The sequence below is a fragment of the Aegilops tauschii genome, chromosome 6 (assembly GCF_002575655.3).
Source record: "Aegilops tauschii subsp. strangulata cultivar AL8/78 chromosome 6, Aet v6.0, whole genome shotgun sequence".
In the NCBI taxonomy this organism is placed as follows: domain Eukaryota; kingdom Viridiplantae; phylum Streptophyta; class Magnoliopsida; order Poales; family Poaceae; genus Aegilops; species Aegilops tauschii.
The window spans coordinates 5,006,447-5,018,918 of NC_053040.3; the positions used below are offsets into that span (position 1 = coordinate 5,006,447).

At 41.3% G+C, this 12,472-nt stretch overlaps 1 protein-coding gene across 1 annotated transcript; it reads left to right on the top strand.

Annotated features, from left to right (window-relative positions):
* The first annotated feature begins 9,429 nt into the window (after positions 1-9,429).
* LOC109776095 (uncharacterized) lies at positions 9,430-12,094 on the top strand. The gene is made up of 3 exons (XM_020334772.4): positions 9,430-9,613; positions 10,758-11,627; positions 11,735-12,094. The coding sequence occupies exons 1-3, from the start codon at positions 9,595-9,597 to the stop codon at positions 11,779-11,781; spliced, it is 936 nt and encodes a 311-aa protein (XP_020190361.1). The 5' UTR covers positions 9,430-9,594; the 3' UTR covers positions 11,782-12,094.
* Positions 12,095-12,472: the final 378 nt, after the last annotated feature.

The following is a 12,472-nucleotide window of genomic DNA, read 5'->3' on the forward strand; positions in this document are numbered from 1 at the left end:
CCGCATTTTATGAAAACTGGCAAATGGATGTCAAAACTGCATTCCTTAATGGATTTCTTAATGAAGAGTTGTATATGATGCAACCAAAAGGTTTTGTCGATCCTAAAGGTGCTAACAAAGTGTGCAAACTCCAGTGATCCATCTATGGACTGGTGCAAGCATCTCGGAGTTGGAATATACGCTTTGATAAGGTGATCAAAGCATATGGTTTTATACAGACTTATGGTGAAGCCTGTATTTACAAGAAAGTGAGTGGGAGCTCTGTAGCATTTCTGATATTATATGTGGATGACATATTGTTGATTGAAAATGATGTAGAATGTCTGGATAGCATAAATGATACGTGAATAAGAATTTTTCAATGAAAGACCCCGGTAAAGCTGCTTACATATTGGGGATCTATAGAGACAGATCAAGACGCTTGATAAGACTTTCAATGAGTACATACCTTGACAAGATTTTGAAGGAGTTCAAAATGGATCAGCCAAAGGAGTTCTTGCCTGTATTGTAAGGTGTGAAGTTGAGTAAAGACTCAAAACCTGACCACGGCAGAAGATAAAGAGAGAATGAAAGTCATTCCCTATGCCTCAGCCATAGGTTCTATAAAGTATGCCATGCTGTGTACCAACCTGTTGTGTACCTTGCCATGAGTTTGCAAAGGGGGTACAATAGTGATCTAGGAATAGATCACTGGACAGCAGTCAAAATTATCCTTAGTTACCTTAAAGAGGACTAAGGAAATGTTTCTCGGTTATGGAGGTGATAAAGAGTTCGTCGTAAAGAGTTACGTCGATGCAAGCTTTGACACTGATCTAGATGACTCTAAGTCTCAATCTAGATACGTATTGAACGTGGGAGCAATTAGCTAGAGTATTTCCATGCAAAGCATTGTAGACATAGAAATTTGGAAAATACATATGGATCTGAATGTGGCAGGCCCGTTGACTAAACTTCTCTCACAAGAAAAATATGATCACACTTTAGTACTCTTTGGGTGTTAATCACATAGCAATGTGAACTAGATTATTGACTCTAGTAAACACTTTGGGTGTTGGTCACATGGCGATGTGAACTATTGGTGTTAATCACATAAAGATGTAAACTATTGGTGTTAAATCACATGGCGATGTGAACTAGATTATTGACTCTAGTGCAAGTGGGAGACTGAAGAAAATATGCCCTAGAGGCAATAATAAAGTTATTATTTTATATTTTCTTATATCATGATAAATGTTTATTATTCATGCTAGAATTGTATTAACCAGAAACTTGATACATGTGTGGATACATAGACAAAACACTGTGTCCCTAGTAAGCCTCTACTAGACTAGCTGGTTAATCAAAGATGGTCAAGTTTCCTAACCATAGACATGTGTTGTCATTTGATGAATGGGATCACATCATTAGGAGAATGATGTGATGGACAAGACTCATCCGTTACCATAGCATATTGATCGTTCAGTTTTATAGCTATTGCTTTCTTCATGTCAAATACATATTCCTTCGACTACGAGATTATGCAACTCCCGGATACCGGAGGAATGCCTTGTGTGCTATCAAACATCACAACGTAACTAGGTGATTATAAAGATGCTCTATAGGTATCTCCGAAGGTGTTTGTTGGGTTGGCATAGACCGGGATTAGGATTTGTCACTCCGAGTATCGGAGAGGTATCTCTGGGCCCTCTCGGTAATACACGTCATAAGAAGGCTTGCAAGCAAAGTGACTAATGAGTTAGTTGCATGATGATGTATTACGGAACGAGTAAAGAGACTTGCTGGTAACGAGATTGAACTAGGTATGAAGATACCAACGATCGAATCTCAGGCAAGTAACATACCGATGGACAAAGGGAATAACGTATGTTGTCATAACGGTTCGACCGATAAAGATCTTCGTAGAATATGTAGGAGACAATATGAGCATGCAGGTTCCGCTATTGGTTATTGACCGGAGAGATGTCTCGGTCATGTCTACATAGTTCTCGAACCCGTAGGGTCCGCACGCTTTACGTTCAATGACGATTTCGTATTATATGAGTTATGTGAGTGGTGACCGAATGTTGTTCCGAGTCCCGGATGAGATCACGGACATGACGAGGAGTCTCGAAATGGTCAAGAGGTAAAGATTGATATATAGGACGATAGAATTCGAACACCGGAAGTGTTCCGGAGGGTACCAGGTACATATCGGGTCACCGGAAGGGGTTCCGGGCACCCCCGGGAAAAGATATGGGCCTAATGGGCCGAGAGGGGAAATGCAGCAGCCCACAGGGGCTGCTTCGCCCCCCATATAGGCCGAACCAGAGGAGAAGGAAAGAGGGGAAGAGAGAAGGAAGGGGAGGGATACAGCCTCCCCCTTCCTTCCCTCCTCCCTCCTCCTTCCTTCCCCCTCCGCAACTTATGGAAGGGGGGAGGCCGAATTGGGGAGGCGCCCAAGTAGGATTCCTCCTACTTGGGGCGCCCCCTTGCTGCTCCCCTCCCTCTCCCACCTATATATACATGGGGAGGGGGCGCCTAGAACACACAACAACATCTGTTAGCCGTGTGCGGCGCCCCCCTCCACAGATTACACCCTCGGTTATATTCTCGCGGTGCTTACGCGAAGCCCTGCACGGATCACTTCACCATCACCGTCACCACGCCGTCGTGCTGACAGAACTCATCTACTTCCTCGACCCTTTGCTGGATCACGAGTTCGAGGGACGTCATCGAGCTGAACATGTGCTTAACTCGGAGGTGTCGTACGTTCGGTACTTGATCGGTCGGAACGAGAAGAAGTTTGACTACATCAACCACGTTGCAAACGCTTCCGCTTTCGGTCTACGAGGGTACGTAGACACACTCTCCCCCTCTCGTTGCTATGCATCTCCTAGATAAATCTTGCGTCAGCGTAGGAATTTTTTTGAAATTGCATGCTACATTTCCCAAAAGAGGGTGTCTCCTAGAGGGAAAGAAAGTCATCGGTTGCAAATGGGTGTCCACAATGAACAAAATCCTGAAGGGGAAATAGAAATGGACTATGAAACCTTGCAGTAGTGGAAAAGAGTTGCACGATAAGGATGTTAATTTCTACCTCAAGTTAGCAAGTCTTACCTTAGCCCACTCGAATGCCGCGCATGGGCAACATCGAAAGGTTCTTCCATGAGTTCTTCAAGACTTGGTAGATTCAAGTCATCACAGGAAGTCCTACCGGTTGCATGTTGTGGTAGCTGCTCCTCATAGCAAACAATAGCATGATGGTGAGCACCATGAAATGCCCAACCATGTAACGAGCCTTATAAAAAGGAAACACTCCTACGGGGGATGCAACTAGCAAACCAAAATTTACTTGGGGGGGGGGGGGCAATGGCCCACTTTGCCCCCCATGAAGCTCTGACACTGTTCATGAGGATACTGCCCTGCATGGTAGTACAATGCTTGAGAAACTTCCCTCAATAAACAATGCTTTAGAAACTGATTTTGATTCAAAAACGAGGACATGTTAGTTCATACCACGTATGTAATGGCGGCACAGACCACATGAGTTGAAACGCGAGACAGAGGGAACCCTCACTGAAGTTTGGCACGAGTTGGGCCTGTCCAGGCGCATGCGAACAAGAATATTGTTTTTTTGCGTTGTTTTGATTTCACTTTTTTTTTCTCATTTTGATTGTGCTTCCAAATATACTAAATAAATATATTACAAAAAAAATCTACATAATTGGTTTTCTCAAAATATTGATAAACATTCGAAAAATATTAGATGTGCATAGAGAAAATGTTTATCACTAAATGTTGATCATGTACATAAAAATCTTAATCAAGCATTTAAAAAAATGTTGAACAAGTATTTGAAAGATATTAATCAAGATTTTAAAAAATCGTTAAATGTATATATAAAAAATGATGATTTGGTATATAAAATGATTAATCAAACATTACAAAAATGTAGAATAAGTATTTGAAAAATGCTAATCAAGCATTTTAAAAATGTCAAATGTGTATAGAAAAAATGTGAGTCTTTTATTTGAAAATTTGATTTTTTTTAAGTGTGTAAGAAAAAATGTTGACCATGTATTAAAAAATGTTAATCTTGTGTATGATAAATGTTAATCAAGCAATTGAAAAATATTAAAAATGTGTATTGAAAAATATCGACCATGTATACAAAAAAATGCTAAATTAGTATTGGAAAAAATGTTAAACGTGTATAGATAATTGTTCTTGACAGAGACAAAAAATTAGAGTGAAAACCAAAAGAAACATGAGAAGAAAATAAAAGGAAAGAAAAACGAACAAATGGAAAAGTAATATGGAAACCAAACAAAAAAGAAAGCAAAAAAAAGTGTGAAAAGTCAAGTAGAAAAAAATAGAAGAAAAAACCCCTATGAAAACTAATGAAAAAAACTGCTCGATTCACCTCAAGCAAGTAGCACGCCTACTACCTACCACTTACGCCAGCTCCCAGGAGACCATGATCGATCTCTGCTTCTCCCCTTTTCCTTCCCTACCGTCTCACCAAATATAGCCGCCATGGTCAGAGGGAGCTCCTAATCCGTGCTTCAGGCACCTGATCACGAAGCTGGCGCTCACGCGGCTTTACTTGGGTCGTACCAATAAAACATGAAATAAAATCTTTCCGTGAAAAAACCGATCAAAAAATTGAGTTCTTCAGGATTTGAACTAGCACCCTCGAAGTCCCATACAAGTTTGATCAAGCACTACAGCCACTTGACTCGTGTGGCTGAGAATAGCACTGATGATATAAGAACATCGAAATGTGCAACAAAAATTTAAGTGTTACAGCAGACGGTATTGTGCAATTAAATTCTGCGAACACACGAGTGAAGTGCCGATGAACTTTTTTCAGTTAAAAGTTCATCGATTTTGAATTCTTATATCATCGGCCACTACAGCCACTTGACTCGTGTGACTGATTTGTTTTATCAATTTTGAAATGAAAAGTTCATCGATTTTTAAAAAGTTCAACAAATTTGAAAACGAATTTAATTGATTTTTAAATAAGTTCATCAATTTTAAAAATATAATCAAGTTTGAAAAAATATTCATTGAATTTCAAAAAGGATGATTTTTTTTTAAAAAGTTCACCATATTTCTAAAAAAAATCATCAATTTTTAAAACAATTTACCAAAAAAATAAAGTTAATAGAATTTTTAAAATCATTGGATTTAAAAAAAGTGAAAAAGAAGTTCATCGAATTAAAAAAAAGTTTGTCAGATTTGTAAAAAGTTCACGCATTTAGGAAGAGAAAAAGGAAAACAGGAAAAAAAGTGAAAGAGAAAACATAGGCGGGCATTTCCTATACATAGAAATATAGAAAAAGAAGGTTGTGTGCACAAACGCCAAGTTAGCGTAGAGGTTAGTGCGGTTTAAACGGAAAATAGCTATTTTTTTAGGTGAAGAGAAAATTAGTTAAGCAGGTCTGCCCATGCATAGTAACCAAAGAGGAAAATAGCTCTTTTTTAGGTGAAGAGAAAAATAGTTAAGCAGGTCAGCCCATGCACAGTAACAACCCCCTAAAGCGTCAAATAGGAAGCGCCCCGGTTAGAGCTAGCTTCCCCTGTTACGAAACGAAGCAGCGTCCCTACCCAGGACCGTCATTAGCAGATATCGCCTAGATTAGGCATGTGTAATTAGTGTCCAAAGCACCGAGCAGACGTACCGGTCCACACGGACGCCTTCTCGCATGGCAACTGCCATCTCTTGTAAATAGGAGCCTCTACGGAGGCGTCCCAAACTCTTGTATGAATAGGGCTTTGCCCACAATCAATAAACACAAGTTTCTATCAATTCTTACACGTTATCAGCATGAAGGCGTCCCAAACTTTTGTATAAACTAGAATAAGTTATGGATAAAAATATGAACTAAATACTGAATTAGAATTTGAAATAATAATCATGAAGTAGTTCCTCATGAAATAATATATAGGAGTATGCACAAACAAAGTGAAACTGTAGTCTCTAGTCATGAATTAATAACATATTGTTGATCTAGTATGCAAGTCAAATTGAGTATTAATATAAAATAATGACCATAAAAAAATCTTACCATCAAATTTAAAGAATGGAAAATAAGACTTTAGAAAGCATACCTTTAAATAATCACGCGTTCCCGCGGGATGTTTGCACCAATCAGTTCATGTGAGAGATGCATATTAAGAAAGAAAGAAAAATATTGGTGCTGTGGTGGTACAATGTTTGCCCACCTGAATGAAACGACTGAACCAAAAGACAGTTTGGCAAAACTCTGCTCAAATCAAATGAAGTTGGTTGATATAATCGGAGTGAGTTGATGACATAATATTTTTCACGTATTCTTGGCAAAAATCTGCTCAAATCAAATGAAGTTGGTTGATATAGTCGGAGTGAGTTGACGACATAATATTTTTCACGTATTCTTGAGGCAAAACAATAAGACATCAGGGGAAAGGTAAATACAATGGCTGAGATCAAGCAGGGTGTCCCGGACATCTAATGGCAGGTATGATGATAGTGGGGGGATTAAAAAGGAAACAGAAAAATGTAATGAATCTGAGTTATGTCAAAAGAGACAGTGGGGGGATAAAAAAAGGAAACAAAAACAAATCCAATGAATCTTTACATGTTGTGCGTGAAAATGCTCATTTGGTCTCACCTGGTCGAAGCAATGTTGAGGATATCGCTTATCGTTAGCATCTCGGTCAGCTGGGGATTAGAGATTAATCAGAAATCGGCCGATTAATCGATTTTATCGGTCGACTATTAATCGGCCTTTTTTTTGCAAATCCTAGGTTCCCGACACTAAAATATGTTATATTCAACACTAAAACAATATTGGACAAAAGTGTTACCTTGATTCCTAGTCTTTAAATCATCGTATAATAACAAACAAAAGAGGACACCAGTACATATAACATAACAAGGTCCACAAAATGTAAATAAACATAGTTTTTGCAAACATAGTGCTATGAATAGGCCCGATTTATCGGTAGATTCTCGATAAATTGCTTGTCATAGCGATAAATCGGCCCGAACGATAAATTATGAAGATAAGACATAATCTTATCGGTCATCCCATGAGTAGCGATAAATCGGACGATAAATCATTGAATCAGAAGATTTTTTGAACGGTGGGTCGAAGTGATGATAGGTGTCAATTTGCTACCGTTCTAAGTTGAGGTGGAGTCCATAGGACAAGCTGGCATTATTTGATAGAGGGCACATCTAGATGTGCTTTAATTATTTCACATCTAAGTGAATGAATCAAGCATAAAGAGTAAAAAAAAGAAAAGGAAAATATCCACATGAATCACGACGTAAGATCAACGACATAGGATTTAAATATGCAATACTTATGGCACATCTAAATGTGCTTTAGCAAAACTGTATTTGATACATATATAGGCACAACAGAAATATCAATTGATCGATGCGCCTGATATATATGTACAACAAAAATATCCATCGTCTGTCGGCCAGAGAGGATTCAATCGGACTGCGGCGGCCCGACTGCAGGCTGCAGCCGATGTAGTTGGGGCGTGAGGAGCAGTGATGCGTCTGCCTGAGGACCATGGGTTCCTACTTCCTAGACGTTCGGATCCCACGGCTCGTTGATCAGCCCTAAGGATGGCAATTTCACCCACGGGTACGGGTACCCGCGGGTACCATACCCTCATGGGCAGGGTATGGGCACATTTTTATACCCATGGGTAGTACCCGCACCCTATCTGTTAAGTCATGGGTAGGGTACGGGTATAGCCTTGTACCCGCGGGTATATCTATACCCTGCCCGTTTGTGACCTAATGTTAATTTGTCGTCAGTTAGTCATTAATTTATCATGTGACTCGTCTACTCCTATTGACTTAAGAGTATGTTGTGGTTTCTAAATTTTGATATTGGTCATTTATTCATCTACTTGTTATTGAGCTGAGATAATTGATTTCTTTTTGTCAAATGTGCTATCAATGAGCATAAAATTGTGAACAACTTGTGTACTATTTGTTTTACCCGTTGGGTACCCAATGGGTACGGGTACCCGTCGGGTATGGGTATGGATAAAGTTTCGTACCCATGGGTATGGGTAGGGGTAGAAATTTGTACCTACGGGTATGGGTATGGTATTGCTCTACCCTGCCCATACCCTACCCATTGCTATCCTTAATCAGCCCATGTGAAGTGGACGTATGTGCCTTCGCCACGCTGTGCGGGCTCATTCGCAGGCCGCCACATGCGTAGCACAAGCTAGGACGTTGCGTTCTTCACGTGAGCGACCTAAGCCAAATTCAGCCATTAGGATACGCTAACATGGCCACATGGGGCATCGACGGCGGCTGAGGCAAGGCCAGAGGCGGCGCCGACCTTGTTGTCATCAATCGAATGTCGGCGGCGGCCTGAGCATGTTGATTGCATGACCTCGACGATGCTGCGCACAACTGCGGCTGCTGAGCGCTCTGCATTCCATCGTAGAGCTCAATGAGGTAATGAATTGGTTGATGCATCCGTTTACTAATCCCGAATTTCTTTAATGGAGAAGTTGAAGAGTCATGAGATAGTGGGGCATATGAAGAACCATCCGTTTCTTTCATGGAGAAGCGTAATGCGGGAGATGGAAAGGATGTTGATTTCGGGAAGAGAGATAGGCGGTCCATGAGGATTGGTTTATTAACCGTCCTTATAAATTAAACAATTTTAAGAAAGAATGTTGACATGGTGTAGTGACGTGGATGCCTACATGTTAAGATAATTGGTGGCAACAGATTGATGACGTGGATAGACCGCATGTCAAGAGAAATATGATAGTGGGGATGAACTATTTAGGTATTATAGATAGGACGGTACCACTACGTGGAGTCGTCCTCCTCTTGAAGCTCGCCGGCGCTGTGCGCCATCGGCGGCGGCCGGCGGGATACCGTGGGGGTGGCGGTGGAATGGGGGGCTCAAACGCCCACCTCCCAGTCCCCCTATCTGCTTCATCAGCGACGCCACCATGGGCCTGGGCCGAAAGGCCTCATAGGCTGTGACCCACGTTGAAAGGACCGGCAGGAAAAAATGAAGCTTGCTTTGTTTCATATAGGAAGACAAGTTTGGCTTGATTGGCCGCACAATGAGTCAGATGGTCCCGAACTTGGTCCACAACAGTCGGTGATTACCCACCACCGGCTAAATTCATCACGCGGTAGCCTCCGCTAGTGTTCAGATCAGTCATTCAAAGTAAGACAATTTCATGAGAATACTCAGTAGCACGAAGTGTTGGAAAATTAAGTGATTAAATGGTTAATATGTTAATTACCATAAGTTAAAGTGGGCCCAATAGTTAAATACGGGATTAACACTAATTAACGGTAATTAGCAATTTGCGCCTGTGATTGGGGCTAATTAAGATTATGGTTAGGTCCCATGTCGTATACAACGCTATATATAAAGGAGGGCATCCCTGCACCTAATTGATCGTCATATTGTTTAGGATAACAGTGCCCTCCGAAATTCACTCCAAATCCAATCGGGAATGCGCTGGACGTTGACGTGAAGGCCTCTCCTTACTCCGGCGAGGTGCCGGAGTGATCTACTACGCTGCTGCAGTTCGTCATCAGACTCCACTTCCTCCACCGAGATGGCCTCTTCAAACGGAGGTATAAACACACTACTGTCCACTAATTTCCGCATCGAATCGAGTAGTGTTCATGTGTATTAGATGAGATCCGATTAGCAATTGTATAATCCCAGCAATATAATCTAACATTTGGTATCAGTAGCCGGTTGGATCTAATTACATGAATCTATTTGAGAAAATTGACAGTAGATTAATCTGTCTGATAGAACTTGCCTGGAAAATCGCATAATTAGGCCTGGCCCGCGCACATCAGGTGGTGCTGCCACCACCGTGCGCCTCAGGGTGGTGTTGTTGTCGCCGTGCGCATCAGGAGCTGCTGCGCTTCAGGTCGTGCTCGCGCCGCCGTGCGCATCAGGAGCCGCCGCGCGCCTCAGGCAGTGCTCCCGCTGCCGTGCGTCTCAGGCTGGTGCTCCCGCCGCCGCGCGCGACGCCTTAGCCCCGACTGCCGCGCATCGGCGCCATCCTCGCAGAGCTGACTCACTCCCGCAACAGCTGCTTATCCGATCCGGATTTCTCGTGGGTGGCGGCGGCGCAGCAGAAAGCTAACTCGATTAGGGATTCAGTGTAGGCAGCTACACGCACTTCTGGTAATTGATCGATTCCACTGGTTTGGGCTATCAGAGTTACTGGGCCGCACAACATTTTTTCTTTTGTTGGGCTAACCACGCGATGGCAAGTACATAGCAAATAGCAGCGTTTTATCCAGTACTAGTACGTGCAGATTAATTTGAATTTATTTCTCTGTACATAGTACACATAAGTCTGCTGATTATTTATATACAGTAAATTCTTTTATAATCAGTAGATTCAATTTTGCATAATTGTGTTAAATTGAAATAGAACCAACGTGAAATTTTGGTTTAACACTGCAATATATATTTTTTTCCGGGATAGTTGCCATGATTATTTTTAGTAATGCATGATCACATACTGACCAACGTTGTTTGTGATCATGAATATTGCGGTTAATTTCCCGATGATGTTATTACATGATTAGGTCCTTTTTCGTTATTGCCCAACGGTATTGTGAATTAGGATTTTATTAAATTTGTCATGATGTTAATCAGACCAACGTAGGATTGATATCACGCAATGTTTTTTTCTAATATGGATATTTTCATAATTCATAAATTTAATATCCATGTTATTTATGTTTTATTCAGCTTTGAACCCATCACTTATTTCTGGGCTCCTAAACTCAATTGAGCACCTCAATGGGACTAACTTTCCTACATGGAAGGAGCAGATTTCCATTAACCTTGGGGTCATGGATCTTGACTACGCACTTAGGGAGAAGGCTCCAGTTCCCTTGTCCTCTGATGATGAAAACCTTGCTGAGAGAACTAAGGTTTATGAGGCTAACAAGGAGAAGTGGGAGCGCTCCAATCGATTGTCCCTCATGATCATGAAAAGCACAATTACTCTTGGGATTAGGGGAGCTATCCCCGATTCCGAATGTGCTAAGACTTATCTGGCATCGGTGGAGGAACAGTTTAAAGGCTCCACAAAAGTCTATGCCAGTACACTGATCATGAAAATGCTCACCACTAAGTATGATGGTGCAAGCGGTGTGAGAGAACATATCATGACTATGAACGATATGGCCGCAAAATTAAAGGGCATGGACATGGAGATTTCTGAGGGCTTCTTGGTTCATTTCATTATGACCTCCCTTCCAGTGGAGTTTGGTCCATTCAAGATCAACTATAACACACAGAAGGAGAAGTGGACCATGGGTGAGCTCACGGCTATGTGCGTTCAAGAAGAGGAGCGACTTAAGATCGAGAGAAAAGATTACGCTCATCTTACTTCCATGAACTCAGGGAAGAGAAAGTTTAATGGTGAAAATAAGACTCAGAAAAAATTAGGTCCTTCACATAAGGCCGAGTCAAGCAAGTCTGGGGCCAAAAGGTCAAAGCCTTCTGTTGCTAATGAGCCTTCTGCACCTAAGAAGCCTTATTGCAAGTTTTGCAAACATGACGGACATAAGGAGAAGGATTGCGATGGCTTTAAGGCATGGCTTGTAAAGAAGGGTATGGACACAATTTCCATGGTTGATGAATCCCTTTACACTGATTTTTCCCCTAATACTTGGTGGGTTGACTCAGGTGCCACCGTGCACATTTCTAACTCATTGCAGGGATTCCTTACCGTGAGGACGCTTCAAAGGGGCGAGCGAATTCTTAGAGTTGCAAATGGACAGGAGGCTAATGTTGAAGCTGTTGGGACTCTCCCGTTAGTGCTAAAAGATGGCTTCACCCTCCTTCTTAATAATGCTATTTATGTTCCTACCATGAGGAGGAACCTTATTTTTGTTTCTCTATTAGATGATGATGGTTTTGAGACTTATTTTGGGAACAAACGATGTGTTATTAAGTTTGGTCATGATGATATTGGTCATGGTGTTCGTCATGACAAACTCTATAGACTCCTTTTGAACGACTCCTCTGAATCTTTGAATGTTTCTGATGTAATAAATAAGCATGAGACTTCGTTGAAATTATGGCACTGTCGTTTAGGCCATATTTCGAAGGGGAGAATGGAGCGTCTCATTAAAGAAGAGATACTTCACCCCTTAGACTTCTCGGATTTAGATCACTGCATCGATTGTATTAAGGGAAAATTCGTAAAACAAATTAAGAAAGGAGCAATTCGTAGTAGTGGGGTTTTGGAATTAATCCACACTGACATTTGTGGTCCATTTCCTATTACTTCTGCCGATGGATATGGCTCCTTTATTACTTTCACCGATGATTATTCTCGTTATGGATATATTTTTCCTATTCGCGAACGATCTGAAGCACTCGATAAATTTAAAATCTACAAAGCTGAAGTAGAAAATCAGCATAATTTGAAGATTATAGTAGTGCGATCAGAT